Genomic DNA, 18,221 nt, shown 5'->3' on the forward strand with positions numbered 1-18,221 from the left:
AATATTCGTAGTCTCACTATCTAAAAAGAGTACTCTAATTTGTACATAGTGTTGATAAATAGTGTGTCAGAACCACACTCCAATATAAGAAGGGAGAACAACTGTTAGAATATAATATAAAACCATTGATGTGACCCTTACCTATCAGCTTAAGCTTTTGGGGGGTGTTGGCCATCAAAATAGACTTGGAGAAAGCCTATGATAATGTCAACTGGGATTTCCTTCGCCTTACTTTGCTGCAATTTGGGTTTCCCCTCTCCATCACTCGTCTAATCATGTGGTGTGTGACAAATTCGAGCCTTAGTATTTTGTGGAACGGGAGTAGACTTCCTAATTTCTGTCCCTCTCGAGGGTTGCGACAAGGAGATCCGATGTCGCCTTATCTCTTCCTCCTGTGTATGGAAAAATTATCCCTACATATTCAGGAGTTGGTTGATGCAGGAAAATGGATGCCGATTCACTTGGCTAGGAATAGCCCGGGCTTATCCCATTTACTGTTCGTGGATGATATTCTTTTGTTTGCGCATGCTCGATCCTCTCAGGTGGCCTTGATTGCTGAGGCGCTGCAGACGTTTTCGTCAGCTTCGGGACTCAAGGTGAATGTGGATAAGTCTCGGATGATGTGCTCTAGCACGGTGGCAAGAGTTCGCCGCAACATGTTCACTGCCATCTCTTCGATCCGGTGTGCTTCAAATCTGGGCAAGTACCTAGGTGTGAAGTTGGGCCACGAGAGGTCAAAGCGGAACCAATTCCTGTCTGTGATGGAGAAGATAGAGCAGCGCATGTCCTCTTGGAAAATGAGGCTTCTGAACCGTGCGGGAAAGTTGTGCCTGATCAAGTCTGTGGTGAATTCTCTTTCGGTGTATGAAATGCAGGTTGCGTGGATCCCTAAAAGTATCTGTACTCGCATAGACCAAGCCTGTAGGAGATTCTTATGGGGTCCGAAGGGAGATGGAAGAGGCTGGAACCTGGTTAACTGGAAAACAGTCACTGACATTCGTAGCGCTGGTGGCCTGGGTATCCGCGATGCTCGTAAGACTAACACGGCGTTGCTGGGTAAGTTGACTTGGAAGATGGTAAGCGATCCTCAATGCATTTGGGTCCGCTTGTTCTCTAGTATCTACTTGAAGGATACCAAGTTTATGGACTATAAGTTGAGTGGGAATGTCTCTTATACGTGGCGAAGCATAGTTCGCGCCCGGGATAGCTTGGATCAGTGCTTTTCTTTCTTGTTGCAGAGGGGGAACTCATCCTTTTGGTATGAGGACTGGCTGTGTATTGGTGCCCTATGTCACTATGTCCCTTTTGTTCATATCACCGACACAACCTTGACGGTGAGAGACGTTTGGGATAATGGCTGGAATTTGGATTCTTTGTTCACCATTATTCCCCCGCAGGTGCGTGACCTGATCTTGGCAGCAAAAGGTCCAACACTAGTGGATTTTGTGGATGCTTGGCACTGGAACCAAGAACCGGATGGCCACTTCACGGCCCGCTCTGCGTATACCTACTTAAGTTCGTGTGTTAGAGGGGATAATGATCACCCAATTTGGCAACAGCTGTGGCGTATTCAGATACCGGAGAAAATTAAGTTTATGGTTTGGTTGACGTTACACAAAGCCCTTCCAGTAAATTCTCACAGGCACCACTGCTCCTTGGCACCAAGTGCTGCGTGCGGTCGTTGTTCCTCCCCTCTAGAGGATGCTCTCCACTGTCTCCGGGATTGTCCCCATTCTAGAGAACTTTGGAACAGATTCGGGTGTGGTACTGTGGCGGGTTTTTTCTCCCCGGATGCATGGACTTGGTTGGCTAGCTTGCTGAATCACGTAGAAGCCAGAAGGCTATTATCTATCCTATGGTGGGTATGGCGGTGGCGGTGCAATATGGCTCTTGATCCTGAAAAGTGGACGATTGAAACTGTTGCTAGGAACATCATGACTGAGCTAAGTGAGGCAGTAATGATATCTACCCGTGTTCATTCGTTTTCTCCCCGTTATTCTGGTTGGGTGGCTCCGGAGGAAGGTTGGATTAAGGTTAATGTTGATGGGAGCTGTGGCCGGCGGTTGGCAGGTATTGCAACTGGGGGAGTGCTCCGCGACCATCATGGGAAATGGCAGTGTGGTTTCTCAAGTTTTGAGGGCCAAGGAGATGCTTATATGGCAGAGCTTCTGGGTGTGATTCGAGGGCTTCAGGTGGCTTGGCGGTGCGGGTTCAGGAAGATAGTGTGTGAATCTGACTGCTTGAAGGTAGTGGAGAGTTTACAAGCCAACAAAGTGCTGAACCTTCATTCATGTGCTGCAATTCTAGCAGAGATTAGATGTTATCTTATGTATGAATGGCAAGTGATTTTCCAGTATGTGCCAAGGGAGAATAATTGTGCAGCTGACACTCTGGCCAAGCTCGGGTTGATGAAACGTTGGAGACTCACCACTTGGAACTCTCCTCCTGCTGAAGTCTTGCATCTGCAAGAATTTGGATAGTTTTCTTTTTCTGCCTTCTTGTTTTTTTCTTTCAGTAATCTACCAAAAAAAAAAGTTTAAGCTTTTGGGATTAAGTGGTTGTTTGACATGGTATCAGAGCCTCTATGGCCGAGAGGTCTAGAGTTCGATCCTTGCTTCCCTCACTTTCTAATTAAAACGTGGAATTTGATTAAGCACATGGTAGGTGAGCCTGTGCATTTATCCACGCTTCAAGCCCAAAGGGCTCTTGCGTGAGGGGGCGTGTTAGAATATAATATAAAACCATTGATGTGACCCTTACCTATCAGCTTAAGCTTTTGGGATTAAGTGGTTGTTTGACAACAACCTTGTTGATAGAGTTTAAACAACTATAATTTCACTGTGGAAGAAGAGTAATCTAATTTGTATGATAAATAGATTAATAAAAAAATAATGGTTGAAATTACAACATATAACTCAATGAAAAAATATTTAAACGACATACTACCTCTGTTACAAAATAATAATTTTTAAAGTTATGCGTAAACAGTAATATATTGTTTTTAATATAAAATTTGATTGTAATACTCTTTTTTTTTTTTGATGTATTGTAATACTCTTATTATACTCAAATGTATCATTTACTATCTACCGAAAAAAATGTATCATTTACTCTTCAATTTTTCACAACAAACACGAATTAATACTTTTTTTTTAAGAAAAACACGAATTAATACTTATTAGGCTTAATTATAACTTTGGTCCCCGACGTTTACCAATGCCACGATTTTGGTCCTCCACCTAATTTAATTACATGGATGGTCCCCGACGTTGTAGGCAGTGTGCAACATTAGTCCTACTGTTTATTTCTTAATGGAGGAGACTTACGTGGACGTCTAGTTGGAGAGAAAAATGAGATCTGAGGAGAGAGGAAAGCACTTGAGTATCACGTGAACTCACGTGAACCTTATATGAACCTATTATACCCAAATCTGAAACTCTAGGGATCTAAATCGCGTTACCTTCTTCGTTCCAGGGAGGTCAGGGGTTTGGGTATAATGAGTTCAGATAAGGGTCACGTGCTGTGAAGCACGGGTACTTTGAAATTGGCTACGCACCCGCACCGGGTACGTACCGGGTACCGGTACTCTGTGGGTACGCCATGGGTACTTTGAAACCATGTGTTTTTTTTTTACAAGCTTTACCATGTGTTTGAATTGTTATTATATGCAAGATATATGAATATTGAGAGATTTGATATGTAATTAATAATATTATGTAACATAGATTATTTGATATCTATTTTTTTACTTCACTATATATATATATTTATATATATATTTTTAATATATATATTAACGTACCTATAACGTACCCGTACCTAGGATTTTCTAAAAATGTCGTACCTCGTACCCGGTACCGTACCCGTACCCGGTACCACACCCGTACCTGTGCATCCTAGGTCACGTGATACTCACGTGCTTCCCTCTCTCCTCATACCTCCTTTCTCTCTCCAACTGGACGTCCACGTAAGCCTCCTCCATTAAGAAATAAACAGTAGGACTAACGTTGCACACGACCTGCAACGTCGGGGGCCATCCATGTAATTAAATTAGGTGGGGGACCAAAATCGTGGCATTGGTAAACGTCGGGGATCAAAATTGCAATTAAGCCTACTTACTAATGCTAAATATAGAAGAATGATAGTTGGTTAAGATAAGATGTGACATAAATATTTAGGTAAATTCTGTGGTACCCTGAAATTCTTTTGGGTACGGTACCCCGACTAAAAGAAAATGTGAAATTGAAGGGCAAAGAAAGAGAGGAGATTAGACCTTTTGACTTTTGTTGGAATCTTAGACGTCATGTTGGTTGTTGTAGCTTTTTTTAAGTCAGAATTTAGTGGTGGAAGTGGAAATGTATGCGATGTAAGAACAAGAGAGTTATTGACCACAATAAGGGTGAGATATGGAAATTGGTGTCTGGCGAACGACAAGATAGTGAGATAATCTACTAAAATGCTCATAAATGATGGTGCTAGAGGCTTTTAGAAGTTAATTTTTTTTGGAGATAAATAAGTTTTACATCATTTAAGGTACCATACCCTCATTTAAATTAAGGTACCACAGCAAGCACCAAATATTTATTGAATGAGAATTAAATGGTAAATAAATAAGTTATCTTCAATTTCTAAAATAACAAATATTTTGAAAATGGAAAAGCTAAAATAACTCTTGTTCTGCAACAGAGGTAGTAGTAACATTTTTTTTATAAGTCAAAGTAAATTATAGAGGTACAAGGGATACCTCAAACCCAAATGCAAGAAAAAGCTAAGCATAAGGTCCTCAAGATAAAACATCATGGTAAGATGAATACAAAATGAAAAGCATGGAAAAGAGAGAGTTATAAAATGTGTGTAGTTCATTTAAGTTTCGTTTGGTAAATTAAAGATGAGAAAGAGCAGTACTAAACGCTTATAGAAAAGTTTAGTAGAGTGCTTATCTTAAGTTCTTAACCAATCTCGCTAGGCAAAGTGAGTTGCAAGAGAATGATAGAAATAATCAATCTCTTTTCTCAAATAAAAAATCAATTTTTTAAAAGCTGAGAAAAACTTAAACATTCTTTCTAGGGGCACATATAGAAATCGTCACAATTGGTTAAGTTTGAATTAAACATCCTTTAATTCGTGGTGATTAGAGATCGTCACAATTTCAATTTTTTTAATTTGTAGCGACATCATGGTAAGAAAACATTAAGTGATCCATGAACAAGCAAAAAAAAAAAAATGGTAAGAAAACATTTCAACCAAGAATAACTCCAAGCAAATGGTTAAGTTTGAATAGCTTGACATGTGATAGCTTGACATGTCACATGTCAAGTTGGGAGCTTCTAAATCTGGCCGGCCCAAAAGGCCGAATGTCTAATAGCATCTCACTTGACCAAGAGGTCCTGCAATTAACCAAGTATCCTAAAGGCAGACGAGATGACTAAATAAGAAACTTGGCGCCCAAGCACGACCCAGAGCAAGAACTCTGACCTACTAACTAAGGCTGGACAGCTAATATCTCAGAATATCTTCTAAAGGCATTGGGAGACATTATGATTGACACCGAGTATGTAAATACAAGCATAGTTGTCATGTAAGTATTACTCATAATGCAAAACATAGAGTTCTTAAACTCGGAAATCCTTTCTTTGTTCTCTCAGTGACTTAAGCGTCATAGCATCATAATATCTTTTGCAGATATACCCCACCATATCAACGCAATTCTTTCATGCTAGAAAAGAGACAAATATTAGAGACGTTCTCATTTGTGAAACTAACTCATATGTAAAAGAATTTTACAATAACTATTTTCAAGAGTGATTAGCATTATATAAGATAACGATTCTACCATGTCCAAGTGGGGCATGTCTTGCTGAACTGTATCATGAGATCATCTATACACCTACCATTGTTATATGAACAGAGCTAGTTGCTAAATGACACATTTCTACTTGAGCAACGCGTAGCACAAACAGTTACGTGTAAATACCAGAGTCTCAAGAATTTAATGACGATAAAAGACCCAGGGGTGTTAATGCAGCAAGAAGATATGCACGCATAAATTCATGCCACCACGCAGAGAACCTTATTTTCTGGTCATAAGAAAAGCATTTCTGTTATTACATTGAAGCAGAAAGATCACCAACACTTTCAGTTGATCACCATGGGAGAAGCATCATCAGAGATGAAGATAGCCAGGTTCTCAAGCTGTCGTGGTGTTGCATTTGAGATCAATCCAAACAAAGCCAGCCCCTTCGCAATAGAATCACCACCAAAAAAACAGGACAGAACAGGAACATGGCTCTGGCTTCCTTGGACTTCTCGAAACAACTCCTTCAAGGTTCTTCCTCATTCACACAACACTATTAGTCCAACTCGGAGCAGGGCTAGTAGCAGCCACTTCTGTGACATTGATATTGATGATGCTGATGATCTTGAACTTGAGCTTGAGTTCCTTGCTGAAGTTCAGGACATAGAGAAAAGAACAGAGAAAGCAAATGGAGTTGTTAAAGCTGATCCATCAAGGAGAAGTTCAAAATCAAGGCTCTCCATAATCCTGTTTGACCAGGGATTCACAGTGTACAAATGGCTTTTCCTGGTTTCATTGACATTGAATTTGGTGGCACTGTCTCTTTCAGCTGCAGGGTACTTCCCATATGCAGAGAAAAAGGCTGCACTTTTCTCAATTGGCAACATTCTAGCTCTCACACTCTGTAGAAGTGAAGCAGTTTTGAGGATTGTTTTCTGGTTCACTGTGAAGACAATTGGGAGGTCCTTTGTACCTCTTAGAATGAAAACTGCTACCACTTCATTCCTTCAAAGCATTGGAGGAATCCACAGTGGTTGTGGTGTTTCCTCTATAGCATGGCTTGTTTATTCCCTTGTTCTGACTCTGAAGAACAGAGACAAAACTTCCCCTGAGATTGTTGGTGTTGCATTCACCATCCTCAGCCTTATCTCACTATCGTCCCTTGCAGCTTTCCCTCTTTTCCGCCATCTCCACCACAATGTCTTCGAGCGAATCCACCGATTCTCAGGGTGGATGGCCCTGATTCTCCTCTGGCTGTTCATTCTTCTGACCATTAGTTATGATCCTAGTTCAAAGACTTATGATTTGACCATTTCTAAGGTAATCAAGAAGCAAGAGTGCTGGCTCACTTTGGCAATCACAATTCTCATTGTGATTCCTTGGATCAGTGTTAGAAAGGTACCAGTTAGTGTTTCAGCACCATCAGGGCATGCTTCTTTAATCAAATTTGAAGGTGGTGTTCAAGCAGGGTTACTAGGTAGAATTAGTCCTTCACCTTTATCAGAATGGCATGCTTTTGGAATCATATCTGATGGGAAGAAAGATCACATGATGCTAGCTGGTGCAGTTGGTGATTTCACCAAATCCTTGGTTTCTAACCCACCTAAGCATCTTTGGGTTCGTGCAATTCACTTTGCAGGCTTGCCTTATTTGGTGAACTTGTATCAGAGAGTGTTGTTGGTGGCCACAGGTTCAGGGATTTGTGTGTTCTTGTCATTTCTTCTGCAGAAAAGCCATGCTGATGTATGCTTGATATGGGTGGCTAAGGATATTGAATTGAACTTTGGGAAGGAGATGAGAGAATTGGTGGACAGATATCCGAAGGAGAAGGTGGTGGTTCATGACACGGCGGTTTCTGGTCGCCCCAATGTGGCGGATATGAGCGTGAATGCTGCAATTAAGTGGAATGTTGAAGTGGTTATTGTTACTAGCAACCCTGAGGGTAGTAGAGATGTGGTTAGAGCTTGCAATAGGGCTAAGATTCCTGCCTTTGGTCCCATTTGGGATTCCTGAAAGGCTCAATCTTCAAACACACGTGAAATTCTGAGGAATGTATCTCATAATAATTGTTCTGTTTGTGCATCTAAGGGTGCACAAACTAGTGATAAAATTTTAACTTAGTAGTACTTTACTCTAAATTCCTTCATTCTTTTTCTCTGTCTTTTCTTGTTTCAGTTTGATACAGAGAACTAGTTAAAATAAACTAGGTAACCATGACATTTCTTTAAAGCGATTGAACATACAAACAATGTAAGCATACATACAATACACACTCCATTTTTCTCCATAATCTCTATCTCTCTTCTATCATATATCATGTCCATTAGTTTACTTTTTTCCTTTCTAACTCTAAGTGTAATTCAGACACAACGACGCAATAATCAGGAGTGACTTTTATGTGGTATTCTATCAAGAGTGACTTCTATGTGGGCCTCCCACTAGAGGCCACTATGTCAAAAGTGAAAGAACTCATCTTCATTATTATCTTTATCTTTCCTATGATTCTGCAATGTGCAGATGTCTGTGCATTGCCATCCTTAAGAGTGGCGAAAGGAAAGAGGCAACACCAATAGCCACAATAAAATTCGTTCACAGTGAATTATTAGCTGAATTGAAAAAAAATTATGTTAAAATATACTAGATGTTAAGCTTTCATAGTATAGTAATATTGAATATACTGTTAAATACAACTGCACCAAATTGTATGTGTACATGAAACTCCACTTGCATTGCTTACAACAAAACATTACATATTTTTACTGCTGTTGACAAATCTCAAAAAAGAGATTCTTATTCACAACTCCATAAAACAGACCCAAAACATGGAACTTGCACTTACAGCTAAGCATGAACATGACATGTTACTAAACCTCCATGGAATTAACAAACTGTTCCCACTCATTTAAACACTCTTTGGTGATTGATCAACACCTTCATGCTTGGCACGATCAGAACTTGAGCGAGATTCTGACCCAATAATGTTATGTTTCCTTGACTCTCTTTCCCCCTCACCAGCAACAATGATTTTAGTTGTCTGCGCGATCTCTACTATGGTTTCACCAATAGCATCCAGCACACCACCCTCTTGTCCTTGTTGAACTTGACCATGTTCCTGAACTTTCTCTGCTGATTTAATCAAGTTTTTCCCAATCTCACCCACAGTTTCACCTACTGCTCCTAAAACCTCTGTTCCTCCTACAGTGATGTTCTCTAGTGGTTTCTTCACGTTCTCACCACTCTTTTTCACTGTCTCACTTACCTTCCCCCCTGCACTTTGGTCAGTACTCTCAGTTCCCTTCCTTCCTGCTCCAGTGATGTTTTCAAATGGCTTCTTCACCTTTTCCCCGACACTGCCCACTGTTTCTCCAATGGTGTTCAACACATTGCTCCCCATTCCCTCTTGATTACCAGTACTGCCTTGTGCTTGGCTTCCAGCGATGTTTTCAAATGGTTTCTTCACCTTCTCCCCAACATTGCTCACAGTTTCTCCAATGGTATTCATTACATTGCTCCCCATCCCCTCTTGATTGCCAGTACTACCTTGTGCTTGGCTCCTCTGAGTGCTTTCTCCACTTGGCATCATCTTTTGTGCATATTGGCTTACAGTTTCCCCAATACCCTCTGATGGCCTTTGCTCAACTTCCTAAATCAAAACATCATATTTCAGTTTGAAGTTGCATTAGAGTCCTTAATAACATAAATTACCTGCATATTGTGTTCTGGCCAAAAGACACAGAACCTCTCAAATTCATAAAAACTTGCTAGCAAAATTAAATTAGACAGCAGAGTTATTTTCTCCAACTAGACCATTTTGCCTTTACAACAAGGCAGATATCCACCTAAATTATGTTTTGGATGAGGTTGATTCTGAACAAAGTTGATTCTAGTTAATTCTATTAAGATTGTATGGTAAATATTAGTTAAAATGATGTGATTTATATGCGAATATTTTATTAAAAAAAGTGGGATTTGCAAAGTAATATTATGAAATTCTAAAGTTAATCATTTACTCTTCTATATGCAATAGTTTCTACTATAGTCATTAAAATCAGTTGAAGCATACCAAGGTAGGAAACGATGTTTCAAAAAAAATGTAGGAAGCAAACAAGCATAGGCCATAGACTATAGAGTGATGATAAAGAATAGAACCTGTTGTTGTGCAGCTTTTTTGGCCTCCAATTCCCTCTGTGCTTCCTCCTTCTTCCTTGCAGTGTACTCCTTAGCAGTCTCACCAGCAGCAGCAGCCAAACCCTTAACAGTATCCACCGACTTAGAAGCAAGCTCAGCCGCCTTATGACCTGCATACCCTGCCACTCCCTCCACAACATTCGCCGCAGCCTTAGTCCCCTCCACCGTCAACTCAGCAGAGTAATTCGCCGCAGTCCACCCCACCGCCGTGGCCTTGTCCTTCAAATCCGCCGCCACCTTCCCAGCATACTCGGCCGCCGTCTTCCCAGTCTCCACAGTCACATCCTTAGCCTGCACCGCATTCTCTCCCACGAACTGAACCGTGGTGCCGCCTGCAGACTTTGCCATCTCCGCAGCCTGAGCGGTGTACCCTTTTGCCTTCTCCGCCACCGGAGCAGTGTACTCCGCCGCGGTTTTCGCCGCGCTGGACAGCGTGTCTTTGGTCGCTACGTAACCCTGTTGCCCCTTCTCAAGTGTTGTGTCCTTTGCTTGTGATGCTTTTTCCATTGCTTGTGCTGTTTTCTCTTGCGCGGTTTGCGTTGTGCTGCTCAGTGCCTCGTTCGTTGCTTGCTTCGCTCTCTCGTATCTCTCTTGAGCAGCAGAAATCACATCGTTTGATTTCTGCTGAGCTTGTGCTCTGTACTTGGAGAGTTCTTCCAAGTAAGACTTTTCACTCTGTTCTCTTTCCTTCTCTGATTTTTCTTCTCTTCCAGTTTCTCCTTTCTCACCAGTTCTATTGAATCTCATTGTCATCCCTGCAGGGATATTTTCAGCCCCAACTCTTCCTTCTCCCTCTTTCATTCTTCCTTTCTCCGCCACTACTTGCCCTTTCTCAAGTGCTCTGTTTTTCTCCATTGCTCTGTTTTTTTCTTTATCCTCTGTTCCTCCGGTTATCACTCTGGTTCTTCTTTCGAGTACTTCTCTGTCTTTGGTTCTATCTGGACCCACTAGACCTGCGTTCCCTTCTGGTTTCAATTCGAACTTCCCCATGTCACGAACACCGCCACGATCCTCTATTCCTGCACCACCCTGAACGAAATTTGCAGCGCCACTCTGTTTTTTCTCGGTGCGGTCTTCGTCCTTCACTTTGTCAGCAATGGACTCGAATTGTGCTCCCAGTTCGTGTGTTTCTCTTGCTTTGCCACGTCCGCCGACGTCGCCGATGGCTTTCCCGGCGTTGTCTTTGCCAAGTTCACCGCCCTGTAAGGCTTCTATGCTCCCCTGCGGAGGCTTATTGCCTTGCAAGGAGAGGTGCTCGAAGTGGGTGGTCATTTTGGGGACCCTGTCCTTCTCAACTTGAATCTTTCTCTCGCTGGTGGTGTTCTCTCTGCGAGATAACTGCTCAGACGCCATGTTGTTGTTGTTGTTGTTTCAAATCGAATACACTCTCAAAGAAATTTTGAAGCAGTGGTTTCTGTGTTTGAGAACAATGTAGATAGGAAATGGTGTTTCAATGTGTGTGCTTGAGGGATTTAAATGGAGAAGTATTGGCGGTTCGAGGAGGTTGGTCGTGGTTGGGTTTGCATGGAGGAGGACATGTGGTACGAGATTTAATGGGTGGTGCTACGTGGGATGGTTCTGCATCTGACAAATGTTACTCAGGGGACATGCTCTGAAGAAAAGTTTAAGTTAGCTTAGGATTAGGATGATTGGATTGGATCAAGGCCCTTGATTCAAGGGGTTGGGTTGAGGACTTTCATGTTGAAGACACGTGGAACTGGAAGGACTGCCACGTATGAGTCAGTACTTGATACAATACGATGTGAGACACCTGGCCTGAGAGTGCTTGGTCTTCGAAGAGATTAGATCATCGATATTTGATGTGTTATTTCTTGTTCTGTGGAGGATAGAAGATCTTGATCTAGATTGATAGTGACAAAAATGTAAATTTATAGGTTGTATGGTATAAGAGAAATTAGAGGTGCACATATTTTAGACTAATTCATATAACTCAACCTGATTCAAACACAAAAGAATGAGTTGGTCGGGTAAATAGGAGGTTTGGATTTTGTAAGAAGGAAATCGATGACTTTGCCAACTTGAGTAAACCCGAAGTGAACTAAATAGGTTAATTAAAAACTAAAAGGTTTAAATTTGAAGTTACCTTGCTAGGCTACGTTTGAATTTTACTGCTCACATTTTAGTTCACATTTTCATTCAAAGTTTCACTCTCACTCAAAACACACTTACATCAAGAGAGATAAAGAAACACAAAAAATAAATGAATTTTTGTTGTTGTCAATGGTACGAATTAATAACCAAATGGTTATTATCAAAAAAAAAAATAACCAAATGGTTGTCTAGGACATTTATAAGTTATAACAATGAGGCTAAAATATCAAAATATGATACTACAATACAATCACATAAAACACACACTCATGCCAATAAAAGTACTTGTTATACTAGTAATCAGACATAATTTAGAATAAAAAAAAATCAGACAGCCCCTAAATTTCTAGGGACAACATTAGATTATCTATTGGGCTTGATAATATGATTGAAGTTTTACTTTTATAGGGCTTGACTCTTCTATTTTGAATAGGCCCACGCATGGATGAAGAATTACATGTGATCCATTAGGCAATTTATTTTTTAAATTCAGTATATTTCCATTTTATTTTATGCTTCTAAGAATAACCCATAAAATAGGTTGTGCCATCAGTGTAACTAGTGCGATAATCCGTGCGTTGCACGGAATTTTATGTTATATTTTTTTAATAAATAAATTAGTTTTCATATATAATTAAATAATAAATAAGTCAATTGTGTATAAGTCAACCGTATAATAATATATGAAGAGAAAAATGAAATTATGTTGTATACATCAACAATTTCAAAAAATTTCTTAAACACTACATTTACAGTACTGGTCTATTGTTTGCTCGAATCATCCAGTTAGGGATGACAATTTTCCTGCATGTGGGGATTACCCCATTTGGGGACCCATTATATTCTTGGGGAATTTTTTCCCGTGATGGTGGGCGTGGGGACGAAATCCCCCGAGATGAATTTGGGGATGGGGTGGGGATCACCCTCCCCGCCCCGCAGGATCCCCGCCTCATGTCTATAGGTAAAAATTCAATAATACCCTTAATAATAAAGTCAAGTAGCTAATAAGAAAAAATATAAAGGATCATAAACGTAGCTGATTCAGTACCTCAAAATTTCAGTTTGAACAACATATTTCTAATGAAGATAAAGATGTTATTCAGGTAAAAAATATGTGGTTTTTATATTTAAACATTTGTGATCCAGGTATAAATTTATGTATTTCTTATTTTATTTTTAATGATATATTAGTGATCCCTATGGAGATCCGTGGGACCTGTGGGGAGGTGGAAGATGTAGTAAAAATTCATCCCGTCACGGGGATAGGGAGTGGGGATGGGGACAGAGAAGGGATACGGGGATGGGGAGTGGGGAGGCACTCCCCGCCCCCACCCAGCGCGAGTGTCATCTCTGTATCCAGTATACAAATTCTAAGACTCTTTCTTGAGCGCATTGCAGAGAGAGGTACATATGACTGACCATGAGTGAAGACGGACCTCAGAAGGAAGAGTTCAACCTGAGATAGTGTTTGTCCTTGCTTTTGTTTATGGTCATCGCGAAGCATACTGCAATTGGAAACTGTCTTCTTCTGAATTTAACTCGAGATTTGGAATTAGAATGGACTTGGTTCCTTCTTGAAATGTGTACTTTGTCATTAGCATGTGTTCCCGTGATAACAGTTGTACCAATAGCACGTTCACCAAGTTCCATTGCTTAAACCTGTTGCTTGGTCTATATTTCTCAAAAGCATGATTGGAGTACCTACTTTCAATAATAGTTTGTGGTTAGGGATTCTTGAACTTTTAATGTCGTTCAAAATTCTATGGTAAAACCCAATGTTCTGAAAACCGGACCGGTCATCAAACCGGTTGAGGCACAGGTTCAAGGTTCAAAGGTTGAACCGGGGTTGAACCGAGGTCTGACCGTAGTAATTTAAATAATACATTACATATAATAATATAGATAATATATGTTATTTTTGTGATTAATGAATAGCTTATTAAATATGATAAAATTAATTTTTATTACATATAAAAAAAATAATACAATATTACATTTACATAACTTATTACTTAGTTTATCTCTATATTAAATTAAATACAAACTAATATGTCATTAATATGTATATGTATTCAAGTGATCATTACTCATAAATTAAATATGTGAGAGAAAGTTGTTTTTATTCAATAAGTAATATATAATTATATATATTACTTTGCAGAATACAACTCAAGTTCAATGTTGTCATAGTGGCTTGCGTCCCTTTTTATTACCTTGACGTGTTGTGTTCGAATCCTATCTAGGTGTTTTTTTTCCATTTATTTGATAACCGGTTTTTCTTCCATTTATTTGATAATCGTGAACCGGCCGGTTCTGGCCGGTTTGCCCGGTTCCAGACCGATTCAGCGGTTTGTTCTCCGGTTTGATAATAGGCCGGTTATATATGATGACCTAACCGGCCATAAGCCCGGTTCCCGGTTGAACCGGTCGGACCGGCCGGTCCGGTCCGGTTTTCAGAACACTGGTAAAACCACTCACCCCAGATTTCAGAATCCTCATCAGATCGAAAGGCAGAGTCGGAGCTCAGATATTCATGTTATGGTGCAGCTACCATGCCAAGCATGTAAGTGTTTATCATTTCAACAGTCTCTAGTGTAGGCGCAAATATTGCTCTATCTTGAAAGAATTGCGGGTCTTTCATTTTGCGTGGAAGGTCAGGATATGTATATTTAATCAATTCCATTAATGGGTCGGGACTAATTGGGATGAGCAGATATGGCGAGATTTGAACATCATACTTTCATGCTCTGGAATCAGGATGATCGTCATTTCCAATTTTAAGAATCCAATCTGCAAACTCTTTGATTTCTTTTGCTTCATCAGCCGTCTCAGCCGTGCTTAGACGCATGTTCTTAGACAATTTCATAACTTTAAAATGCTTCCACAACTTACTGTTTGCTTCCTCTAGTTATTACATGTAATATTGACTAAAATCATCTCCAAGTATTAATATTTTTCCTCCAAAAGGTTTATGTACGTTGTCTTCATTTTTCAACCCCATTAAATCTCGGAGTGTAACGTCAAAGAGTTTCGAAACAAAACTTTTTCAAGTGACGCAGATAAAGTGCTCCAAATAAAAGTCTTTTCGGTTCCACCATAGCCATGTAAAAAGTAGAAGCCTCCTGAGTTTGACAACACAGATGTGACAACCTTATCATATACAGACTTCTGCTAAGGTGTAAGCATACACAACAACTTTTCATATTGTACCTTTAATGCATCTTTGTCATAGTTTAGTTCATCGACAATAAATATATTATCATATTGCAGGACTTCATCATATTCTGGAGATGGCAAAGATGAGTAATCATTTAATGACCTACCATTTCTTTGGAGCAACTTCTCAATTTCAATGACACGTAAAATTTTTAAATTAGCATCTGCGATTCGTAGTCCAACAGTCGAGAAGGAATATTCACTAATTTTTTTTAACTGTATCGAATATAACTAATGATGTTCACACATTTTGCATAATTATCACGCGCAAGTGATTTTCTAAACTTTTGAATTTCATTTATATTAAATCTCAAGAAATAATTATATTATTATGGCAACATTTTAAATCTTAATAATATAACTTGAAAATCTACATACCTGGATCATGAAATATTTTTCTTTTATGGTGTAAAATGTCTTCTAATAAGAGAAGTCAGCATGCGTCACAAACATCATTAGGTTTTGAGATTGAATTTATCATTAACATTCTTACAAAGAGTTTGCTCATTTGTTGTTCGGAAGCTAAATCAGAGACTTCTTTAATTGCATATATATATTCTTTATTATCTGTTAGCAACCTCAATTGATCGCATGCTTCCTTAAAAGTATCATATGTTATTCCTTTCACCGTTCTGATATTTCTATATGATGTACAACTCTTTAGCATAATTAGTAGGATTCTTATGTAATATAATTCTTCGATGCCTGGATGGATATATTGTAGTCTACAAATTTTAAAACCTCTATTTCTTGGTTTTCAGATTCTATCTTTTTTATGATAAACAAATCTACTGAAAAAATCAGCTTATGTTCGATTCCGCTCGTCCCGGTATTTCTCATTAGCTGCAAACCAAGCTATAAACATTGTGGATTTTTTACCACTCTTTTCAATAACATCTCCAACGTCTTCATCATCATTATAATATACCAAATATTCATTTAGAAGAAAAAAAAATAGTTTTTGCACCGACGGTCATCGTTTGTATATGGTAAAGGCAAATGTTCTTCAAGTTGCCTCACACGGAGAAATATAACGACAATCATAATATTGTTTTACCTTGTCCACATGCTCTTTTGCTTGATCTTCGTTGTCCTTACAACTATAATAAATAACATACCTGAGCTATTTTTCATTTTTCACGAAGTTATGTTTCTTCAAATTTGGTATCAATTTACTGTATTCGCAATGCATATTACAACTGTAGTAAATAACATACCCGTTATCAATTTCAATTCTAAATAGTAAAAAATTTAGTTAGGGTTTGGGTCTAAAATAAAAATATTTTTTAATTTGTATAAATTTCAAAAAAATCAATGATGCACAATAATATTTTTATCTATTTAGTAAATAAAATTTTAATTCCCGATATTGGTTTAAAATTCATATCTAATTACAAAAATATTGAATTTCAAAATAAATATGAATTTTCTCAAACAAACCTTAGCATTCATGAGGAGCATGTCGATAAAGTCAGGTTAATCAGGCTACTTTGCGTTAGGGACCCTCCATAGTCGTAGTATTCTGACAACTATCTTCCAAGCTTTTGATTCTGGGGATAGATTCGAATTTTGAATTCATAGTGTGTTATCTCTGAAGTCACTAACAACATGAATAAAAAAGATAATATTTTGCTCTAAATAAACACAATATCAATGGTTATGTTTATATTTAATTGTGATTGACTTGTATAGTTTTTTTTTTGACAGCAAAAAGAGGAACTTTATTAATATTGAAACCTCCATGAGAACAACACCCTCATGAAAACTTGAAAATCATCCAAAAGCAACCCAACTCTTGTCTATAGTTTTATATTGTTCTATCAAATCAATCTTTAAGTTTGGCAGTGGCAGTGGCTAAGTGTTTTTGTGCTAGTAGTTTTGGTGCATTATATGCGTGAATAGCTTGGAAGGATTTTGTTTATGAATTGGCCTTTGAATGGGGAGTTTGAATGTGGGGCATTGGTTACTTTAGGTGATATTTTGTGACATAAAAATGGGTTGAATACAGGCTGTTTGCTTTTTCTTGTTCAATTTTTTTGGGTGGATTTAATGGTATGGCATGATGTATTGTTCAATTGCTCTTTATAGTTTGTTGTACTCTTTTTCCTACTCTAGGTTTTTTCCCAATGAGTTTTACCTAGAGAGGTTTTAATGAGTCTCAAACGATTGACTTGTATAGTTACTAACAATTTTCGTTGAATTTAAAAAGAAATGATAATATACCAATCACACTTTTACTTCACCAATTGGAAAAAAATGTATCAATTATGAGCATTTAATCAATGAGAATATTACTTTCAGTAAGTCATTCAACAATTGGAATAAAACATGGTATCTTTTTTGACATTTTATATGTGTCATTTATGTAGCAATCAGAAATTATGAGCATTTAAGCAAGATTTTCTATTTTTGGCATTTATCACAATTTTGCACTTAATTCAAAGAAAAATGATTTTTAATTTTTCGTTAATAATGGTTTGGGTCTAAATTAGGAAATAATTTTTTATTTGTTTAAATTCGGAAAATTGAAAATTAAATAATTAGTGATGCACAAAAATTGATAACATATATATATATATTCATTTGATTTGAAAATATTAAAATTCAAAATAAATATTGAATTCTGATTTTTAATTTTGTATTTGAATTTGAAAATTGTAATTAAGTCTATTCATTAATTTTAGATATCTAAAATAGGAAATTTTTATTTGTTTTGAAATAATCAGATTTCAAAAAATAGTGATGCTTTAAATAAAAAAAATACCGATTTTGCTTAGAATATAAAAAATATATTTGAAAAAATAAATAAAAATAAAACTAATATTGAGGTTGTAAATTTAAAATCAATATTTATTTATTTATTTGCTCATCTTACTCATTTTAAAACCAATCTAATATTAATTATACTGTA

General features: G+C 38.1%; 2 protein-coding genes across 2 annotated transcripts; one reads left to right on the forward strand and one right to left on the reverse strand.

The window, feature by feature from the left end:
- Positions 1-5,901: 5,901 nt before the first annotated feature.
- LOC130746851 (adenylate-forming reductase 06235) lies at positions 5,902-7,920 on the forward strand. The gene has a single exon (XM_057599599.1). It carries the CDS (start codon positions 6,149-6,151, stop codon positions 7,805-7,807), a length of 1,659 nt encoding a protein of 552 aa, XP_057455582.1. The 5' UTR covers positions 5,902-6,148; the 3' UTR covers positions 7,808-7,920.
- A 526-nt stretch (positions 7,921-8,446) lies between these two features.
- Positions 8,447-12,004, reverse strand: LOC130746852 (seed biotin-containing protein SBP65). The gene is made up of 2 exons (XM_057599600.1): positions 9,944-12,004; positions 8,447-9,437 (listed from the first exon to the last, which is right to left on the reverse strand). Exons 1-2 carry the CDS (start codon positions 11,333-11,335, stop codon positions 8,697-8,699), a joined length of 2,133 nt encoding a protein of 710 aa, XP_057455583.1. The 5' UTR covers positions 11,336-12,004; the 3' UTR covers positions 8,447-8,696.
- Positions 12,005-18,221: the final 6,217 nt, after the last annotated feature.

The sequence above is a fragment of the Lotus japonicus genome, chromosome 3 (genome assembly GCF_012489685.1).
Source record: "Lotus japonicus ecotype B-129 chromosome 3, LjGifu_v1.2".
NCBI lineage: Eukaryota > Viridiplantae > Streptophyta > Magnoliopsida > Fabales > Fabaceae > Lotus > Lotus japonicus.

Coding starts and splice junctions, on each gene's coding strand:
- LOC130746852 (XM_057599600.1), bottom strand. CDS start 11,335: ATGGCGTCTGAGCAGTTATCTCGCAGAGAGAACACCACCAGCGAGAGA. Junction 9,438..9,943: donor AAAAAGCTGCACAACAACAG/GTTCTATTCTTT, acceptor GTTTTGATTTAG/GAAGTTGAGCAAAGGCCATC.
- LOC130746851 (XM_057599599.1), top strand. CDS start 6,149: ATGGGAGAAGCATCATCAGAGATGAAGATAGCCAGGTTCTCAAGCTGT.